This window comes from Pomacea canaliculata, linkage group LG4, assembly GCF_003073045.1.
Source record: "Pomacea canaliculata isolate SZHN2017 linkage group LG4, ASM307304v1, whole genome shotgun sequence".
Classification (NCBI taxonomy): domain Eukaryota; kingdom Metazoa; phylum Mollusca; class Gastropoda; order Architaenioglossa; family Ampullariidae; genus Pomacea; species Pomacea canaliculata.
In genome coordinates, this window is record NC_037593.1 from 4,063,463 (window position 1) to 4,086,209 (window position 22,747).

Genomic DNA, 22,747 nt, shown 5'->3' on the forward strand with positions numbered 1-22,747 from the left:
TTTAACTAAGGCAGATTGGCTTGAATTTCAGGCCCTCTGCTCCACCCACTTACCAGAAACCCGTTCTTTAATTTTGAGATTGAAGACATTAGAAAAGACCCAATGTTACACCCTGCTAAAGTTTTCACTACAAGTTTAAATAAAATTGCATCAGAAACGATTCCGGTACTAAGGCACCGTAATAACCGACCAAGGGTGCCTTGGTTACAGAGGAGTGTAGGGTAGCTCAGCGCGCGCGGAAAAAAGCCCAGCGTCTTGCTTTCCGTCAACCCACTCCTGAAAATGTAATAAATTTTAAACGTACCCGAGCTCAAACCCGGTATATCTTTAAACAGGCAAGGAAACTTGCGTGGCAGAAATTTGTGTCCTCATTATCCTCCCGTACCACTTCCAAAGCGGTGTGGGCGGCCATAAGGAAGATAAAGGGAAGATTTCAGGCTGAGTCAATAGGCCATCTGCGGGTTGGAGACTCTATTCTTACAGAGGTACAGGATGTCGCAAATTCCTTAGCATCCACCTTTGCTCATAATTCTTCCTCTTCTCACTACTCTTCAGACTTCCAACGCTTAAAATCTGTCCAAGAATCATCGGGTTGTGACTTTTCTTCAGACAACTCCGAAAAGTACAACCTACCTTTTTCTCTTTCTGAACTACAACAGGCCCTTCAAAAGAGCAAGGATTCTGCACCGGGTCCTGACAATATTTCCTATCAGCTACTAAAACATCTCCCACAGTCTTCTCTCCTTCTCCTTCTAGATATCTTCAACTTTATTTGGGTATCCGGCTGTTTTCCCCCCTCGTGGAGAGAGGCAGTAGTTATACCCATTCCAAAACCTGGTAAGGATACCTCTGATCCAAATTCTTACCGTCCTATCGCTCTCACTAGCTGTCTATGTAAAACTCTAGAACGTATGGTAAATGCTCGCCTTACCTGGTACCTCGAATCTCAGAGTCTCCTCTCCAACCTGCAGTGTGGCTTCAGAAAACGCCGCAGCACCCTGGACCATTTGGTCCGTTTTGAAACCTTTGTCAGGGATGCTTTTGTCGGCAAAGAACATGTTCTAGGGGTGTTTTTTGATTTAGAGAAGGCATACGACACTACCTGGAAGCGGGGTATTCTGTTAGACCTCCATGCCCTGGGCTTCCGGGGTCGTATGCCACTCTTCATTGAGAATTTTCTTTCAAACCGCCATTTTCAAGTCAGAGTAGGGTCTATACTGTCTGATCCTCAGGAACAGGAAATGGGCAGCATTCTTTCTCCAACTCTTTTCAACATCAAAATCGACTCAATCTTGAAATCAGTCTGTCCAGGTTTAGAGGCCTCTTTGTATGTAGATGACTTTGCTATCTGCATACGAGGCCGCTCCCTTCCATGCCTCGAACGCCGGCTTCAGCTGTGCGTAAATGCAGTACAAAAGTGGGTGACAGAAAACGGCTTCAATTTCTCTCCTACGAAGTCAGTATGCATCCACTTTTGCAAACTGAGAGGTATGTTTCCAAACCCTTCTATCACTGTCAAAGGCACGATACTCAAGGTGGTCCAAGAGGTTAAATTTCTTGGGGTCATCTTTGACCGTAAACTTTCTTTTCTACCTCATATCAAATCTCTACGCCTATCTTGTCAGAAAGCCTTGGACATTCTTAGAGTAGTTGGCCATGTCAGCTGGGGAGCGGATCGCACGGTTCTGCTACGTCTCTACCGTGCCCTGATCCGCTCAAAGCTAGACTACGGATCCATTATCTATGGCTCTGCTCGAGAGTCCTACCTTAAAATTCTTGATCCAATTCATCATCAAGGGCTCCGCATCTGTCTGGGTGCCTTCCGCACCACTCCTGTACAAAGTTTGTACGCAGAAGCTGGTGAGCCTCCACTTTCTCTCCGTCGTTTGAAACTCATGCTATCGTATGCCTGTCGCTTAAAATCCCATCCTGGGAATCCTGCGTATCGTGCTGTCTTCAGACCTCAGCGTGCTGCCCTGTATGCCATTCGTACCAAGGAGCAAAAGCCTCTTTCACTCCGAGTAGCACCTCATCTTCAAGCTGCCGGAGTAGATATCAAGCAGGTAGAACCTTTACCTCTACAAACAACTCCTCCTTGGATTCTCCCTGTTCCTGAGATTCGCTTTGATCTTACAACTTTCAAAAAAGGGGACACTAGTGACCCCATCTATCTTCAACATTTTCGAAAACTTATTTCTGATTATCCTCAATTCTGTTCAATCTATACAGATGGCTCCAAAATCCCAAGTGGTGGCCCAGTCGCTGCGGCTGCAGTTCCATCCTGCCAACCACAACGGGCTGCTTCAGTCCGATTGGCAGATGAAAGTTCTATCTTTACAGCAGAACTCTATGCTATCATACTTGCCTTGCAGCATGCTCACCGCTCTTCGGAGCACAACTTTCTGATAATCTCAGACTCTCTTTCTGCTCTCCAAGCTCTTATTTCAAATGAATCTGATCACCCCCTTGTGGTCAAGATTCATAAAATTCATGCAGCACTTATCGAACGAAACAAGGACATTGTCTTTATCTGGGCCCCTGGCCATTCTGGCATTCCAGGCAATGTCCGAGCAGACCAGGCTGCTAAGGCTGCATGTCAGTCCCCTGGTAAAATACAGTTCCTTATTTCATCTGACTGTAAAACTGTACTTACAACCTACATACTGACTTTATGGCAAAACCTCTGGAACACCCTCTGTCAGAATAAATTATTCGCCACTCTCCCTGTCTTTCTGACCGCCCACCTTTGTGCCATACCACAAGGCGGGAGGAGGTAGTCCTAACAAGACTAAAGACAGGACACACATATGCCACGCAAGGATACCTCTTGCGAGGGGAACAACCACCAGGTTGCCCTGGTGTGGGGACATCTTGACGTAGTACACTTTCTCATGAACTGTCCGGGGCTTCAGACCATTCGTCAAAAATTTATACAGTGGATTCATTGTATGTTTTATTTAGGTCCATCCCATCGGCAGCTATTTTTGGTTTTTTAAAAAGAATAGGACTTTTACACCAAATCTAAGTCTAATATATCTTATGTAATTTCTGTTTTGTTGGCGGCCTTTTTGGGCTCCACCACCCATTTTACACCATATTTGTTTCTTTAACATCTAGTTAACTTATTACCGTGGTCTGATTTTAAGTTAAATAACTGGAGAAAATTTACCCTGAAACCTTTAAACATAAAAACCTTTTTATTGCCATGATATAGCCTTAGTTGCTGGCATGGCATAAAACACCAATAAACAAACAATGGATGCCGAAAAGATATTTCTAGACAGGCTGTAAAGTTTTGGTATAGTTAACTTTCAACAACAGTGACTTAAGATTACTGGTGAATATTATTATATAAAATCATTAGATATGTATTTTGTATTTCACATACAGTAGCCTGCTGCATTTGTGAATACATTGCTGATAAAACTTCTAATAATCCAATGTACATGTTATCATTATAGTGTATTTGCTAGTGTTTGTGTACTACTAGTTCAGGTATAGAACCTACAATGTCTACCTACTTTTTTCAAGAGAGATGATGTACTAGCCATGTAAAACTTGGTAGAAAGAAGTCCATTTTAATGTTGGAATAATTTATATTGCTTTGTTGCATCAAAAGAAGAGATGAGGTAGTAATGTGTGGGTCATGTGGTGAGAACCTAGATGGGTGTTTTAAAGTTCAGAAGCATGCTGTTTGAAATGAATGTGTAGCAGTATGTGTGTAATTGAGTGTATGTAAAACTTCTAAATCTTTCCATTTCTTTCACAAGAAGAACATTAAAAAAAAACCACTTGCATTGAAATTAGTACTTTTGTGTGGGGTGGGGGAAGGGATTTCTTGGGTCTGACTGGGTGCTGACGAAGGTTTTCGTTCTAAAACCTCATTTCAGACACATTTCACATGTAATGGGCTTCATAGAGTGGTCTGCCAAACTCGGGTATGAAAGAGAAGCCACAAGGACGGGCCATTTTCACAGGTTTTAATCAGGATTCGCCAGCAAAGCCGTATTTGCGTGAACTTTCAGTCTCGGCCGCCCACTTATAATTGCCGGCATGTCAATAATGTTGAGGTGACAGAACAAACGGTGCTGCTCACGCTAATAACCCTTCCAGCCACACCACCTTCCCCTCACCCTCCCGACTGTTCCTGCTCCCTGTGTCAGGAGTGACAAGGGGAATTCGGGGGTAAAATGACGTGTTAGATGCCGGAGCTCAAACTGAGCATTTTTGAGTATATTAAGGTGCCCTTAAATTGTAAGGCGGATAAGGGATACGAAGGGTTTGGACCTCGGACTGGAGATCCGTGATAATGGCGGCTCGCTATTCCAGAACTGAAAGATTCAAAAGCAAAAAGTGCGCCTGAACACCCAAATCCTTTTGGGGTTTGTTTTTTTTTTTTTCGGAAGGGGTGGGCTGGGGGAATTTATTTTTTCTTTGCTTTTATTTTAAATAACCAGTCACATGGAACAAAAAACATACTCTAAAATTAGGTATTAATTATATTTTTTTTAAAGTTAAAGGTATATTATTATGATGCTATACATCGTTTTATTTTCGCTTTTTCGGAAGCCAAACAGCGAAAGCCATGGCAGAGCACGAGTATAGACCTTAATCTACAGGGGTGAGAATGATATTTCAAACTTGTAGTACGTCTGTCTGTTCAGATGTTTGTGCACGAAGTTTTCACTCTGGCAGGGAGGAAATATCGGTCACATAAAAGGCAATGTCGGTCAGCAGACCCCAGCTGGTAAGACACGATTTGGGGAAAGAAAACAAAACTCTGAAGAGCAAGTGAATGCATCAAAGCTGCTGTAACAGAGAACGAACCTCTGTGACAACGAGGGTGAGGTGGTGCGATGACATTCGAAGTGAACAAGGATGGATAAAATAAGGAAGGGTGACGCACTCGAATGAAAGCTGTAGCAGCAGTGGCTTCAAAAACATTAAAGAGAAGTGCATCAGAAATGTGTCTACCACCAAACTTGTATTTGTTGGATTTTCTCTCTCTCTCTCGCTGTATAAGGTTCTGCATTGATAAAGGGTATTGTGGACGTAAGAACATGTTTAAAACAAGGAATTGAAGAATAGTATTAGACAGAATGTGTGCTTATATGCCTACATTCTTAACAGAAAAATGTACCTCCAGTTGAGTATAAATGCCTGAGGATGAAATACATTTTTTGATGCACGATGGACATGGATGTATTATGCGTATTGTTGGTTTTTATATTCTGCTTTGCTTTGTGAACAGCATGCTCGAATCTCCCCGTGTCATAACGAGGGTCAATATAACTGAAGATGCCCTCTCTCTCTCTCTCACGTAGATCAGCCATTTTTCATATCGACTGTCACAGAGTAGGTTTTCTGTGGAACTTAATCATGCTCTGAGATCCTGGCACGAGACGGCCTCTGGTTGTCTCCTACATGAGGAAGACCCTAGGGAGAGGAAGAAGCATATCCTGAACATTAGTCAGGGCGTCATGGTGACGGACTCCAGAGACCAAGAAGACACTGAAACTGTCAACCGGGATTAACAGGGTGCCATGCTTGTTGAAAGTATGTAATTTTCTTCCATCTTCCCCCTCCTCCACACTATCTCACAAAAACCAGGTATTAGGTAATTAAATATGGCGTTGCTACCTACGCTGTTTGCATGTTGGGTAGATCTCGCATGACTGTGCGGGTAGGTTGGGTATGTCGGCCTCTACATTTTGTTTTTAAACTCAAACATCTAAACAAACGGAGTATTTCGGTTTTCTCCGTCACGCCCTCAACACTTGTGAATCAGATGTTTTCTTCTCCACCTCTCTCTCCTTTTCGTTCCCTTTTCTTTCTCTCTCTCGTGGGCGCGTGCAGAGTACTTTAAAAAGATATGTTTGCTTGCCAGTCTGCTCACCCCACTCCCGGCGACTACAGAAGCACCAAGATGTGGGGGTGAGGTGGGGTTTCTAATGAAGAAGGCGAGTAGCATGACTGCACAAGGTCCCTGTCCACGTGGCGCGGCGGTCGCTTGCTGCCAATTAGTGAGGTGACCCTGGCGAGTCGTGTGCAGAGGCCACGCACACCGCCACTTCCTGCCGCGGAGGGTTGTCGCCAGGCCTGTCGGTGTCCAAATCCACTGATGGCCCAGTGATTACGGAAAATGATTAAAGGAGGACACTTTGGTGTGTTTAGAAGCTCAGCTTGAGTTTCCAATATTTTTTGAGGAAAATATCAGAGACAAATTACTTTAAAGGACATTTTGGAATTTCAGAATTTGGATGGTGCAGGACTAAGTGTGCTTCATCAAAATCTGATTCAAATTAAATCGATTGTTTGATGAAACGAGATAACATATAAAAGAGACAGCGCTTGTCAACATTTCAGATTAGATTTTAAGCCTAGTTTGTGGACAAGGCTTTTTGGTGTTTATATTAAGTCATCGAAAAATGGTTGTACTGAGAAAGAATGGACATTGGTCTTTTTCAAAGGACGTGAGTGTATGCTGTAGTTTTTCAGCCTGAAGACGTGAATTATTTCTAAGTGGCCTTTTGGCTTCAGTGCCCAGCTATCTCTCTGAGGCCAAAGTTTCAACATGATTCCTCAACGACTTCCAATGGCTCGAACACAAAGATGTCGACTGTGTCTTATCCAGCTTCTGGTCTTGGTTCTACTAGTTTCTGATTACTTTGTCTTGGCAGGTAAGTCATAAAGAGTGGAATGAATTTATGTAAAATTTTCACATTTTTTTTCCTTAATAATTTTTTTTAAACTTTATTTTGCAGAAGTTGTGGACAAAAACTGCTGTATATTATATATATTTTAAAAAAAAAAGTGACACTTTAGATGATATTAATGGTCAGAATTTTTTTCCCCTGGATAAACAGAAGTAAAAGTTTGTTCTGTGATACACTTTCAGTAGTTTTAAGTATTGGAGAAATTTAAGTATTGGAGTGTAAGCTTGCAGTAGATTCATGTCTGTAATCTGCCAATTCAACCTCTCAGACAATGAACTGACTTTTGCACTGCAGCGTAGATGGATTTAATTAAAGCATTTCGCTATGTAAACATTCTGAATATAAATTATAGACTTTGAAGAAGAGAACAAAGGAACAGCAATAAACATTCTTCACACATTGTTAAACACAACGAAAGGTTTGATGTCTCTGCAATGAATCTTTCGAATAAACAAAACATTCCTGAATCCTGCTGTAACGAAAAGAGCTAATCGGCCTTTTCTTCTCCTCTCTCTCTGCTCGCTATCACTTCATTTCTCTCTTAATACAGCAGCTCGAGAAGTTGTCCTGTTTGCTCGAGTTGGAAGTAGTTTCCGTGATCCTTCTGTTCGTGAGGATGTTTGCTTGAGCGCCACACCGAGGGTATGTGTTTGATGAGATGCAGCGCTTTATGGCCGTGTGACCTCCCAGATCAACATTTCTGTCTTTCGGGCAGGAAAAAAAATTCATTTCGGTTCGTGGTTGTCGAGTGGATACTTCATTTTACGACTTCTTTTGATCCCTTCCTTCTCCTCCTCTCATTCCTTAGACGGAACTCTTTCTCTTTTTATCGGTATGAGCCTTCGTGCAAAATCAGTTTAACTGTGATGATGCTACTAGTTTTTTTAAAGCTTTTATTCCGCACCTGCCCAACAAATCCTATTCCATTAGACGCAAAAGAAAATGTGTGTTAGCAAGATGGGAACAGGTGCAGACCACAGTGCAAGCACGAAATTAATACAAGCTTGTAGTGCAAGGCTCCAGAGACTAGCAACGTGGCTAAAGTGTAGCCATTAGTACAAAATAGTCAAGAAACATGTAATTTTGCTATTCTGTGTCAGCCATAAGGCTAGACTGCTGACCGCCTCCAGCTGGACCCAAGGGAACTTGTGATAGCCTAATCAACAATACTTAACGCCGGTTCAGTTCCTATGCCTGCCATTTCCGGCCATGAAGTTGGGTGCATGGTTTGTTCGGACCGTTGAGTTTATGCGAGGTTTTATTCACGTTTGTTATTTCCTTCTAATTTTTCATTTTGCACTCGGATACGACTGGCGAAAAGTGAATCAAGGGGTAGGAAAAGTTTGGGCTTGATCTTGATCGTGGATTTCACTGTTTAAAATCTGAAGGCACGACTGGCTTTATTGAAGATTATTCTTTCATTGGGCAACCAGACCAGTATGATTCACGTAAATAGAAAGGAAATTTTATTAAATAGTCACAAAATTGGGAGACTCCAGAATTTTCCTTTTACCAAACTCTTGCCATCCTACGACTTCAACTGGAAGAAAAACAAAATTTCACGTAGAAGTCATTTTGTTTCATGCTTTATTTGTTTGTTTTCTCCTCAGAGCATCCTTGCGATGACCAGAACGCAGTGTATCTTCCCCAGAAAAGCCAGTGCATTGTTCCAGTTAAAAACGCCAAAGACTGGATCCAGGCTCAGAGCGCCTGCGAGCGTGGTGGTGGCTCCCTCTATCGGCTGAACGAGACTACAGGGGAGCTAACAGCGTATGCCGAGCTCGCGGCCTGTCTGGCTGCTACTCCGAGAGGTGACGGACTGCCAGACGACTTCTGGATCGGTGTTGTCAGCCAGTGGTCGCGACACTGGTTCTGGATTAATGGTGGGTGGTTCTTGTCCAGGATGAGCTTTCCTCTAACCGAATAAATAAAAATAAATACAAGGAGAGGAAAATGAAGACTGGCATATTATAGAGCACATTGACTTAATATAGAGGAGAACAGGACATTTTTATCCGACATTTCTGTCTTCGTTTGATCGAATTTTTAAATAACTAATAGATAGGACCGGCGTGAACACCAGTCCTAATCCTAAAATACTTGTTTAGAACCATTGACGGGGATCCAGAAACCAGCTTTTTACATGGTTTTTCAAGTCACTCATTCTTGTATTCTGTAGTGAGAAATATTTCGATATCTACTCAGAATTATGTTAGTTTCAAACAGAACGATCTGCAAAATATCAATTTTTTAGTTGAGACGAAAATGGCTTCAGTTAAGGCGAAGCAGATAAAGCTGGCCTTATAAAGCGTTCACTTACTATAAATAGTCCATTGTATCTATTGTGTAATGTAATCATTTGGGAAAACTTTGCCCTAACCCTATCTCTACCTGTAACCCTAATTCTAACGTTAGCTCCTTTTCCTATTTGTAAAACTCTGCCAGACATACTACTCCGTAAGAATCTATCAGCTGAATGGACAATTTATAACACAAATAAAACATAAAGAAACATCGGGTAAATTGAAAAAATGTAAACAAATCTTTCTGTAACATTTAAATTAATTGGTTGGGCTAAAAGGGTACAATTTTGGAAGCAAATTGTTTGGCTAAAAGTGTTACTAGAAATCAGGGGAGAAGACAAATGAAGGGGCGATAACAAAACCACAAGAATCGATACAGGGAGCACTGACAAAACCTACACAATTCTTCAGCCTGACATTGACCTGATCAGGGGATATTAATTTCACAAGCCACGAAGAAAATGGATTAATCTTGTGTCTTAATTTGAAGCCAGTGCAGAAATCAGACCGCTCTCGCAGGAGGAAAGACAGAGAAGAACAAATGAACAAAGAAAGATCGTAACGCAAAAATTTGTATGAGATATCATTGCAAATAGGTAGTCTTTCAGTCAGTCTAGATGACTATCTAGGGAACCCACACATCAGAATAAAAACAAGGGCAATGGGTCTTTGCTTCATAGTCGTGGACATTGTTAAATTCGGTTCTTGAGTGAATGAACAGAGACTAGATGCATGGGAGAAAGGCGCAAGCGATGGGGAATGTAGAACACAATGCACCAATAATAAAAATTGTTATAACATGGCTGTCCCTCACAATACAAGTACAAAACACAGTACACTGATAAAGAATGGAAAGAGAATGTAAAAAAAGAGCATAATTATAGGACAAATGAAGAAAATGCACAAAGACAAAGCATACAGGGTATGTTGATGGGGTGGGTGGAAGTAATCTAGGAGTAGCGTTCCCCAATGCAGTTATAAGAAAGACTGACAGAAGAAAGATGGGTTTTAAAGATGTCTTAATGCTGGAGGAGAAATGAAAACACAGTGCCAGTATGAAAGGAAAAAAAGAAATTCCAAATACTAGGGACCTTAACAGAAAATGCCCAAACTTTTCAATGGACAGAAGGCAGATAAGCGGTTGCAGTACACTGTTATTGTCCATGTTTACAAGTTTGCTTGCAGACAGTGTAGGGGGGACGTGTGTCTCCACTCTGTTTATTTTTCTTCTCAGTGTTCTTTCCTTTTTCAATGTTTATTATGTTGGTGCACGTGCTTAGCGTGGAAGGACGGATGTTGACATAGCAGCGGTCTGAGTGCTTGCGTATGTATTTCAAGTATCACTGGTTTGGGGCGAACTGCGCAACATTCAGAAATAAACACCATTCATATCACTGGATCCAGTGTTTTCTCACAACCTCTATGTTTGTTTATGACAGGCACACTGCTGAACCCCATCCAGTATGTGAACAGGAGACCCGACGGCACTGTCCGACTCCAAGTTCAACGTCTGCAGTCAGTACCTCAGCGTCGACTACTGCGTGTCCGTCTGCCGTGATGATGCTGCTGCATACACTGTGCTGCATGTTAGTCACATGCCACATCTACCTTTTTTTCTATGGGGTATTTTGTTTTTGGAGGGGGGGGAGGCAATCCCAGGGAGCGAACCCCAATTTCTGTGTGAATGGAAGTCTCCAGTGACCAACCGAGTTACACTGTGGCAAAATTAATTTCCACACTTTGCTACATTTCACACACTTTGTCTGGAGAAAGGAAAAAAAACTGACGAAATTGATATATATATAAAAAAAAATAGACATCTCATGCCTGTATTTGTTTTCGTCCGTCTTTTTATGCATCTGTCGATCTATCGAATGTTCTGTCTTTGCGAGCAGAAGTCCGTCTCTGTGTATGAAAGGCACTTTTATCTTCATTGAAGCTGACGATAATTCCTGCAAACAAACAAAAAAAAAAACAAGCAAACAAAAATGTCAAAACGGTAAAATCATATTTATATAATCGCTTTAATGTTCATTGTCCCTTTTTATGATAGCATTAACGTTATTGTTTATTTTCTTCTTTCCTTCCTTTCAAACCTACTTTCTCGCGAAGTTGTTTATTTGTGTCATGGGAATATGTTGTACTTGAAATAGAAGTGTGGTATCAGTTGAACTGTAATTTTTTTTAATGAACAGCTTGTAATGTTGCTGACGCCTGTCATCAGTGTTAAGGGAGATGGTAACATATTGATTTAGTTTCGACTTTCGAGGTGTTTGGTAAATTATATCCAACTGCGTGTGTATGTTTGTGGTGTGTGTGTGTTTGTGTGTGTGCAGCATCGCACAGCCTATTTCTGCTGCCAGTGCAGTTTTTACATCCGGGACTCGCTGGTGTATGCGGCCAACGAGAGCTACTTCTTGCCAGACAACCGATCCCTGTTTTACATCGCTCCAGCCAGAGAAAGTAAGCTTGCTGCCTGAGGATTGTCACCATGTGTAATGATGTTCTAAATGTGGCTGGCTAGGTTTCATGACGAGCCGGCAACTCACTGACAAGCCGCTTAAGCTCACTGCTTTTGCGTATGTTCCAATATTTATTTATTAGGATCTTGGCACTTTTTTTCCAAATTCCCACCCTAAGTTGAAAAAACATCTTGAATCCAAAGCTGTCACGACTGGCACAAAGCTTTGTCAATATTTAAAGCAGTGTTGAAGCCTATCCCTTATTCAAACTGTCCTTTAAAGAAAGTAACAAAATTACAGGATGTTTATAAATTAAGTTATTGTCGAGAGAGTTGCCCTAAAAATGTGAACAATGGTTAAGAGGGCCTGCTTCTGTCAAGGTAAGAAAACAGATGAACTGACAAGGGAAAATACGGTGAAGATCGTGTTTCTCTCTCTAACTCTCTCTCACACACACATATAAACACGCGGAGAGGTATAAACCTACTCACATACGCGCGACGCGCGCACACACACATTTATTTAGACAAGCGCAATGTTTCCGTGCATGCGTGCGTGCGTGCGTGTGTGTGTGTGTGAGACATTAAAAAATGCTTTAGTAAAGGAAACAGTAGTCTCTGGAAAGGTACTGTTGTTTGCGACAATCGAACAAGGGGACAAAATTAATTGACATTTCTTCCCGAAAAAAATTCTTTTTTTTTTTTTCTTTCTTCTTTCTTTTTCATTTCAGGCAACTTGATCCGTTTAGCAAGCTCAGAAACTTTTTCTGATACGGAGACTTTGTGTGCTGTGGTGGATTCCAACACTGCCAACACCAGGGAGCTCTCGAGTCAGACATGCTTCTCCGAGTCGCCATTTCTATGCCGTTTGAGTTAGTACGCACACATCAATGCTTCTTATTTCTTTTAGACTCAATTATTTTATATTTTTCCGCTTTCTTTGTTTCCCGTGGAAGATAATTGTGCTCTTATGTTCATAAAAGATACGTATAATGCAAACACAAAAATGCACAAAGTATCACCAACGCATAAACTCGTTCTTGGGCATTCACCACTCACTGTTAGCTACATCAATGTCCAAATTAATTGAATGTAGCTTCATTAAGATCTTGTACAACCTCAACCGAGAAAATAAGTGCAAGAAAATATGTTTTAAGACTCCTATCTTACTATGAAGTTCGGTATGTACGGGTAGTTATAATTATTGTTAAGTACTTTCATCTAGTCAGACGTTAGAAACAATCCTTTGACTGGCATGTGTTGAGACTGTTTTACTTCCAGCTTTTAGATAGAGAGAGAGATCAAGTTTTAAAAGTTCACAAGAGAAACTAAAATTAAATACACTCCACCCCTATTAGCAAAGCCTCCAAGTTTGTCTCCGGCAAGTATTTCGTTAAAATTCGCAAAAAATGTCTGCCAAACGAATTGACGGTTCGTTTTTTTTAGAAGCCCGCATGTCAAGGAAGGAAGGATTATTTTCAAGTATTTCATGCATTACGTTCCTAACGAGGTAGTCCACCTCAGGACATTTTTTTTTCATTTCATTCTTCGATGTAGGTCCCCGAATATAAGCGTATAATGTTCGCCAAGCGCCATCGAGGAGTGTAAGTGTCTTTATAATAGTGTGTCTGACTATATATAGTCTTTTGGGAGGTACATTAATGGGATCACATTCCACGTTCCTTTGTTCAACGTCCGGGAGAGTTCGTTTCTAACAAGAAGTGCAAGTCAAGAAGACAGATTTATAAAATAAAGGTGAAGGCCATCCCCCACTTTTTTCTTTAGGTCGTTGGTGGAGTGAGACCTCACTTTTTTCGGGGCTAGCTTTAGGTGCCTATCTCTTTTCCCCTCGCTACCTTACCTCCCCCAGCCCTCTATATCAGTATTAAGCAGAAAATAATGCAATAACAGCGATGCATGATCAGTCGATGGAATATCGAATCGCATTTATAGCAGTTGATGTATCAGCAGGCCTGGTATTACAAGAGAGGGACAGACAGGTAAACAGACATACTGTCGATACAGACAGAATAGTTCAGCTTCTGTTTTTTTCTCGCCTACGGAAAGCTAACACCACGGACTGCAACAACCCCGAGTGTACAACCGTCCAGTGTCGGTTCCGAGTGAGGGACGAGTGCGTTCTGAGCGACGGCCGTCGTTTGACCTGGTTCGGCGCTCGCTCCGTCTGCCGCTCGCTGGGTGGTGACCTGTGGACTCTGGGGACACTGGACGACATGTACCAGGTGTCGCAGTACCTACTGAGGAGCACACCATACTGGCTAGGGGCCACTGACCACGTGTGGGCCTTCGCTCCAGGTAAGGACAAAGTGGAGAGAATTGGTCTTCGCCTTCCAGATGCTGGGCCCTTCTTTTCACAGCCTCCATACGGCCACTAATTTGTAGGATTCTTTACTTTTCTTTTTAATTGAAGCTGATTGGGGAGAAAGTTCTGCTCGGGTCAGCGACTGGAACGCGACCTCTGTCTACCCACGGCCTTCCACAAACCTGACATGCCAGGTTGAACCACTTACAGTTCACTGCCCCTTCTACCATTAATGTCTTATTTTTAAGCCCATATACTAGAAACATGGGTGTTGCTAATCAAACAAGAATACTGGATACAATAACTTTTCTTAGACATCCATTACACGATAAAGCCACTGGTGGTTGTGGTAATGTAATATTGATGCTGCGACAGAATAACAGCAATGATGGGCGGAAAGGGGTGTGGTTTTGGTGGAGGAGTAATAGGAAGAAGATGAAGATTCTGCATCAGTTTAAAGTACACGATTATATTGCTATAGCAATAACAAGAGAGTTATATTTCTATAGGAATAACCGGAGTATGACATTTTATATTTATTTCTGGACGTGCAGAGAGCAACATTTTTGGCAAAACTGCCCCGGACTTTGAAGTGGTGAGGTGTGGACACATGTTTTTGGAAAGAACAGGTGAATCCAGTCAAAGCTTTGAGTGGAAGTGGGCAGGTACAAGATGCGACCAGCAGAAATCGTACATTTGTCAGTATGGTGAGTCTCCCTTACATACCCAGTCGAGAGAGACAGAGAGTGCGTGTGTGTGTGAAGGAGAGAGAGCGAGATGAACTAAATTGTATTGTCCAAATAATCTATTAATAACGCGTCTACACACATTAAAGTGAAAAATATCATAACTGACATCAAATCATTACAAAAAAGATAAAGCATGTTTCCTGTCAGATATCATAAAAACAGAAATAAGTAAGGAGAGAGAAAACAACCAAACTGAACAAAAAACGAATGTATTGCTTAGACCACTGGAGGCTTAAAAAGTACTTCTACATACATCAAGGTGAATGCCTGCTAAATTAGTTGACAGCAAATGATTATTTACAAGAACTGTGTTGTCTGTCAGCCAGCATGAAAACAGAACTCAGTGACTGTCACAAGCAGGATTTTTAGCAATCACGAGTAAGCAGCTGAACAAGAGAACGAAGTATTGTGACTCATCTTTTATCTAAAGATATCAAAGGCTTTTTGTACAAAGTGGTTAAGATTTCTGATTAAAGTTGCAGTAAGTTTTGACATAAGTAATATGAACTTTAGAAAAGGACGGTTGTAACGTATGTTTCTGGTCTTAGCTCTCCGTGTATACACGAGAAACTAACTCAATGTGCACCGTTACCTGTTTCCGTGGTCATGAAGAAAACACAGTTTTTAATAACTTTAATAACAACGAGAAACAATAAACGATCAACAAACAAACAAAAAATCAGAGAGAGAGAAGGAGAAAACGATTGTGGACGTGCAGAACACAAAGAGGTCTCAATATATCAATATAATTGATCTATAAGAAATATTTTATTTACGAACTCATAAATATAATTGATCAAATAATAGATAAATATGGTTGATTTTATTTTTCTGGCGTTAAGCGGAAGGCCCCATCCTGGTAAAGTCAGTAATTAAAACAGTGATATAACTCTTGACGGGGGAAAAACGTTTCCATCTGTCTTTTTCCCATCTCGTGGGAAGAAAACAATCTTTCGCTTTAACCTTTACGTGAATAAAAAACAAAATCCATTTTCGAAAGTGATGCTCCAGAGGTCACTTAAGAACCTTTGGAAGATAATTGAAACTTGAGGTGTTGTGGTGGCGGTGGTGAGGCAGAGAGAGAGATACACGCAGATCAAACGATAAAGGAGTAAATAAAAAGGCTATGAAAATTAATGAAACGTAAAGTTTCTCGTTATCGCCGAGACCATTAAGAAGAGAAATAGTAAAAGCTGTTGCAACTGTGTGTCCAGCGGTCACGGAGCAGGCTCGCTTCGCCTCGTCATCCAGCACGAAGGACAACGTGGTGTGTCCCTGGAAGATCCCGCCCATACCCACTCAACCCCCTGTCAACACTCTCGTCCCTCCCATCCACACTACGGCCGACACCGGGTCTGGGATGACACTCCCCGCTCTCGTTGCAGACGGTGGGGATGGAGAAAGTAAGTTAAACCAGATTTGAAGATAGGACAAGATACTGCTTCATCCCTTCTGTACTCAAACGGTTTTTTAATTAGTATAATCGCATGATTCTAGTCTGCTGACACTAAAAGGTTTTATTTTGTCTTGTTTTGAGCTGAGAAGCAAGCTGCAGTGAGGTGAACGTGGGTAGTTTTGTCAATTATTTAGCTGACAGTGGTAGTGTTCGACACTTGTACTGTGTATCTAATCCCAGATCATAATATTTTCCTCCCTCCTGCAGCAGGTTATCCCATCGCCGCGATCATTGCGGCTTGCATCGCCGCACTCGTCATTCTGTTGTGTGCCATCTTCATGCTGGGCTACAGTCGGCGCCGGTAGGTAGACAGGTCTTGAGCCAACTTGAGTGGTGTGATATATGTTGTTGTTGTTGTTGTTGTTGTTGTTGTTGTTGTTGTTGTTGTTGTTATTATGTCAGCGGCCACAAAATCCCTGTTCTTCAGTGTGTAAGCAGCTGCTTTCTATGGTCTGTCTCCAATGAAACGCTCAGATTGTTTTAACCAGCACGCACATACGCCCACACATATGCATTCCTTATATTTATATATCTGTTATAGAATAACAGATTATTGACTGTTGACAAAGCTAGTGGCAGCCAGATGACAGGCTGACAGTCAGTCAGTCAGACAGATGGGTGCCAGGAATGGTCGCTAGATTTTTCAACATTGATTTGCGGTATTGTAACGTGAATCGTATTTTGCTGTAAAAATTATGACCCCCACCCCATCCTTTGACATATCAAACAGTCATTTCCATTAAACAAATGTCCCGGAACAGGAAATGGCTGTTGGAGAAATGGAAGCGAACCCGGGAGTATCTATGGCCGTTCTGGACGTCAGCGCCAACCTACGTCACGGCTGACCACTCGCATTCAGACCCGGGCTTCGACACCTTGTCCACCGGCCACACGGCCTTCCATAGCGACTCTGGTTCCGTGCTCCTGTCCGGCACTCTGCCACATCCCAGCCTGCTCCACGAGAGTGCAGCCTACAAAAATGCGCATGCCCACCGCTCGACTTCCGATCTGAAGGACGCCTCCAAGCGAAACGAGTCATTCGAGAAGGTCTCGCGGAGAGCGAACCAGAGCATGACCAGCAGTGGTGGCAGTGCTAAGACCGGCGGAGGATTGCTGAGGATGGGGGGAATGGGAGGAGATGGGTCCGCCACGGAGGGTGGGTATGGAGGAATCAGCTTGCTCAGCGACGGCTTAACTCTATCGGGAGGTGGAGGCGGAGGTGTAGGTGGAGGCACAGGAAGCCTACTGGAAGAGCACCTCATGTCAGCGTCATACAGCTCCCTGTCACCGCGTGCCCGCGAGTACATGACCCTGTCCGCCCACATGAACATTCACGAGGAGACAGACTCGCCCTTTCTGGGCAAGCGCAAGAAGCCGGAAGTGGCCCTCGTCACCAACGACGTGGACCTCAACTTCACCGTCAACCACGCCTACGCTCGCAGCCGCCAAGGGAGTGAACGGTCCAGTGAGAAGGGGCTGGATGAAATTGACTTGAACCTTGGGTCCACAGTGGAAATTCCAACTCGTACCGTCGAAGAGTCTCTTATGTACTATTAAGCTTTTTTCCTTTTTTTAAAAGAAATAATTTTCTGTTATACGCTGATTTCATTATTTATGTGCTGAATTATGGCTGTCGGTTAGTCACTACAAATGCAGCTTTTAACGGTGCTTCCCTTGCGAAAAGGACATGCAGAAACTTTAAATAAATTAACTTTTGCTGTGAATATTATTGTTTTGGAACATGCAGCTACAATGAGCAAATTCGTCCATGATGACTGTGCTTCTTTGTTAGGGGAATTTCTGTAGATGTTACCTAACGCTTCCAGCAAACTTGATGTAGCGCCGGGTGCAAAAAAAAAAATAATAATAATATAATGATGATGATGATGATGGTGATGATGATGTTTTGATACGCATCGTTCACTTACCAGTCTTTCCTGTAAAATGACTACAGGCAGACACAGGAATATAAAAGAGATAATATAAAAGGACGTACATATTCAGAGATTACTGTGAGATACATAGGAAAAAATAAGGACCTTTAATATGGACCTCCCCACCCCCTATCTTGTCACCACTGCTACAGCTTGTGTGGTGGAGGATTTATGGTAACAATGTGACCATGCATCTTCCATTCAGTACACTATAGTTGTTTAAGTGGATCATTCTTGTCGTTTGTTCTAAAACATGTTGCCCATATTCCCGGTGCTTTGTGCTTTTAATGAAGAAGAATTTGAACTGATTTCTTTAAGAAAAAAGTTACATATTGATGTTCGTGCCATCACCCTGAAACTGCTGACTAAGAAAGATGACCAGATGATATTCGCAAAAATCGCAAGGAATGAGCGATGCAGCATCGACTAAATGTTAGACATATAGAAACCACAAATAGCAATATCTGTAAAGCTGGTAGACATTTAACCTTTGGATGATTAATTGAACCTGTAACCCTGTATTGCGATGTCAGCGAACACCATTTTCATTGCTGTGTATTTCTTTGCAGCCTAGCCAATATTTGGACACACAACAGCATCTCTGTTTACTTTTCTAAAAGTGAAATAAGCTTCTTTATTTGTCTAAACGTTTAATTTCTGGCTTAACTTGATAACAAATGTTAGTAGTGTTTGAAATAATTTATGAAATTATACCGCTTTTCAAAATTAATCAAGTTGTTTCTAGTTATTTCAAATATTAAATGTAGATCACTCCTTCAGATAATAATTGCAAACAGAATGTTGAGTTTACTCACAGCAGGAACAATCTTTTTAAATTGTTTAGGAGCCATCTTGGATCGTTTCTATGGCAACCGATTGCGAGCGGTATAAAAGCGTTTTTCAAGTTTCAGTTAAGGCAAAAACAAATGATAACAAATCAATAGTAAAATGATATCAATCTTATATTTTTAGTTTTCGAATCATGTCTGGCCTTTTATTTGGATGAATGCAAGAGTAAAGGGACTGGTCAAACCTGAGACGCAAATCTAAACTGTGCAGCACAAAATGCACGAGTTATTTTAAGATCGCCTGAACCTGCTGCTATCACCGTCGATTACATAACCATTTTCGTCAACAAAATAACCTTTTTTGTCGTCATTAGCAGCAACAGTAGCATCAGCAATAAAATAAGAAATAAATAGAAGAAACCGATGAAAAGCAGACGTGAAATACATTCCCCTTGTTCTGCGATAATGCGCGCGGAGTGACGGTTCCTTGTTGCACAGGCTGACAAGCGCAGAACAGCCAGGCTTGCTTTATGCGAGTCCAGAGTTTATTAGTCCTGAATTATCTCCTTTAACAAATAAACACACCATATGCGGGCTTTCTTCTACATTGAAAAAGTTGAAAATTAGTTGAGCACTATCTTGATGATGTCTTCAATCTGCTTGCTTAACACTTAGAGGATTCCATCCTCTCCTTCCTTTATTCTTCCTCACTCTCTTTCCGATTCATGAAACTAAGAGTAAAGCGTAGAATTTTGAATTATGAGCAATTCCCAACAACTCCTATCACAATACAAACTGTTACTCCTTTGTACCAGTAATAGACGTGGTTTCTATATAATGCGGCACCAGACGCTTTTTTAAAAAACTCCAGTTAAATATTTTTTTAAGCATACAACTGTTGGGCACGGACACTAGTCATACTTCTCATTAAAGTTTCTTTGTATAATGAATAGAAATTAAACTATTTATTAATCTTATTTGTGTATATCTATATCACATGTTAATTGAAAGGGTTATCTTAATATGCTTGTTGCCGTAAATTTTAAAATATTTTGAAATAAATATTGCCGTGGTATTTATAATTTGCTTTAATTAGTCAGATATGGTGGCAGTTGTTGCTTTGAACTGATTATATTACTTTAAAAGACACAATGTATAAATTAAATTGTAAATGAGTAAAGAAAAGGCTCTTGAAAGATCAAACATGTATGAATGCGAGGTAAGTGCAGAGAGCCTTGCAAAGCCCCAATTCCTTGGCGGAACCACTGTCGTAGGAAAGCGCTCTTCCATTTTTCCATTGAGCTGAACAAAGATTCCAGAACGGACGTACAGCGACTGAATGGTTTGGACTATGTCCTGTTCAATGTTGAATTTCTGCCCCTCGTGCTAGACTGTCGAATACTTTACTGAAGTCAGTAAGGTTATGGTACAGATCTTCACCGTGCTGAAAGTGTTTTCGATCAGGATGAGGATGTTGAAGATTTATTCAACCGCACTTCTGCCGGCTTTGAAACCCGCGTGCTCCTGCGCGAGCAGCCTCTCTGCCATTCGTGTGAGACGATTGCGTGTGACCTTCACCATAACTTTACTTGGATGACTGATCAGGATTATCGTACAGTAGTTCGGGCACTGCCTTTGTTCCTCCTTTTTCGGCAGGGCTATAACCACTGATTGCGTCCATTATTTCAGCCACCGCTTGGTCTACCAACTTTTACGAAACAGCTCAGTGAGCACCTTCACTCTCTCCCACTCTACATTTGAGCAAAGCCGCTGGGATGTTGTCGAACTCCTGGAGATTTGCCTATGGGATGGACATCGACACGAACAAGAGCAAAACAACGGTGAACACTGTCGAACAGGGAAAAGCAGAGATCCATCTGAATGGCATGCAACTCGAGGAGGTACAGAGTTTCAAGTACCTGTGAGCGACACGAACATTCTCGTCAAAGAATCGCAGCAGCAATGGCGAATCTGACCAAGATATGGGACAGCAGGAGTATAAGCTTCAAGACCAAATTCCGCAGTGGGTCATTTATGTGAAGCTACTGGAGAGACCCTGACTCACTCTGCTTGAAGCCAAGATGTAAGATGATAGTATCTGAAATTCCATGCCACTGTAATCTCATCAGCTGTCAACATTGCATGCTTTTGCTTTCTTAAACTGCTTTATTATTTTTTTATTTCAAAAACTGAAGAACTAGGCGTCGATGTGTTCACTCTCTTTGCGGTTTTCCATATCATCACGAGAAGTAATGTCAATGGCCTCAGAAATTTCTAGTACAGTGCACGTAGGGTCATCCAGTAGTTAAGATGAGTGGAGTGGAAGGACTGCCGTTCCCCCAAGGACCTCTCTGCTGTAGTTAGCAGAAAAAAAGAAATTCTTTATCTTCTGAAAACTCTATTAGGAGAGTGTTGTGCTCGCTTCCCGGGTTGGGAAGATGCTCTGACGCAAGCCCTGACAATTGGCCTCGAGAAGTTCACGCCGACCTCGACAATATTTTCACTCACTCGATGATGTCAGACCTGATTCAGAATAGCTAACAGAATTTTTTTTAAAGATTTGGGACAGGGGGAGGAATTTCGGGGACCGCTCGTTGATATCTGTTTATCTGCCGTTAGATTGTTGTATGCTGGTAATGAGATGAAAACTGTCGATATTTGTTGTGCAGATGTTTGGGGTCTGCTGTCTGATATAAAAAAATGCTCGTGGTTATCACCCTGCATAATGAGAGCTGTGTGTTCTTGAAGCGACTTGAGACGGCATTCTTAGATTAAGACTGTTTTATATTTTTTTTCCGGGGGTGAGGAGGAGAGGAACGTGCAGCTCCATTTATTTATTCGATGGGAATGATGTCTGGATGCAAACTGCACATTTTGGTGAAAGTGAAATCAGCAGAGACAGGGCGGGTGGTAGGAGGAGGTTGGGGGTTGGGGAAGAAGGAATGGGAGCGTCCAAGCCGATGTCATGAGTCATAACAAAGTTATGTCTCGGTTGCCCCTAGCTGAATGTGTCCGTGTCTCCTGCCGACAGTTATAACAAACGACTCGGTTTTCCCTCTTCTCTCTCAGGCCCTTCTTTACGTCTATCTCGTTCCCTCCGAACAGAAAGGGGGAAAAAATCAATGCTGACGACAAACACAAGTGATGCAGATGCCATGCTGGGTGACAGAGCGAAAACGGAGTTGTGGGGATCGAGTTATTGGCCCTGCTGCGAGGACAGGAGCCACCGATCGCAGCGCCGCAGCAGCACGGAACTGTTTGCGTGCGTTGGGTGGCACCAGACTCGGAGGAGGGGGAGGACAGACGACCTCTTCTTCCTCCTTCCCGACTAGTCTTCTGTTCCTCCGATTTGCCTCCGAGGGGCACTCCTTTCGATTGCTCGCCTGCAAGGGTATGCGACAATCTGCCAGCACCCACTACCCGTCTCTTTCAAATCTTTTCGTCTTGGAAAGTACAATGCAACAGGGGACTGCAGACGAGAGGAAAGTACACTGTAAACTGTAAACGAAGGGAAATTTTAGTCCAACAGATGACTGCACACGAAGGAAATGTAGGACGGTAGACGAGATGAAAATTCAGTCCAAGAGACTTCTGAAAGATAAAGGCGTCTGGGAGAAGTCTCTCCTTGTTTGATCATCAGGTTTCAGTCAGAGACCATTTGCCATTTGGCAGCTCATGTCATGCTGACTGTCGCAGAGTTCATTCGTCATATACTCTGGTCTTTGGAAAGCTACAGCTAAATCTGTATTGTAGGCCGGTACATGAAGCTATGGATGAACGAACACACCTTTCACAATATTCACTTCATGTTAGGATGTCTTCTCATCAATTCTAAAATCCATTTTCTTCATGTTAGAAGTCGGTGTCTGACAATGCGAAGAAAAAAGAAATATGGTTTTGCCAGTTATTTTATTTGCATTTCTTGTCTGTCTTCCCTCCATTTTTTCTCTCACCCATCAGAGAGATACAAATTTGTCTGCTTCGCTGAAATTATGAAGTGGTTGAATGACTTTAAAA

At 42.1% G+C, this 22,747-nt stretch overlaps 1 protein-coding gene across 1 annotated transcript; it reads left to right on the forward strand.

Moving 5' to 3' along the window:
• The first annotated feature begins 8,461 nt into the window (after window positions 1-8,461).
• On the forward strand, window positions 8,462-18,758 carry LOC112561108. Its single transcript, XM_025233343.1, has 9 exons — window positions 8,462-8,599; window positions 10,459-10,605; window positions 11,356-11,482; window positions 12,212-12,352; window positions 13,548-13,796; window positions 14,358-14,510; window positions 15,767-15,955; window positions 16,216-16,309; window positions 16,770-18,758. Exons 5-9 carry the CDS (start codon window positions 13,715-13,717, stop codon window positions 17,563-17,565), a joined length of 1,314 nt encoding a protein of 437 aa, XP_025089128.1. The 5' UTR covers window positions 8,462-8,599; window positions 10,459-10,605; window positions 11,356-11,482; window positions 12,212-12,352; window positions 13,548-13,714; the 3' UTR covers window positions 17,566-18,758.
• Window positions 18,759-22,747: the final 3,989 nt, after the last annotated feature.

What these genes read in the sequence shown, in the direction of transcription:
- LOC112561108 (XM_025233343.1), top strand. Translation starts at nt 13,715, where the DNA reads ATGTACCAGGTGTCGCAGTACCTACTGAGGAGCACACCATACTGGCTA. An exon ending in ATCGTACATTTGTCAGTATG is followed by an intron (nt 14,511 to 15,766) that starts GTGAGTCTCCCT and finishes CTGTGTGTCCAG; the next exon opens with CGGTCACGGAGCAGGCTCGC. An exon ending in AGACGGTGGGGATGGAGAAA is followed by an intron (nt 15,956 to 16,215) that starts GTAAGTTAAACC and finishes TCCCTCCTGCAG; the next exon opens with CAGGTTATCCCATCGCCGCG.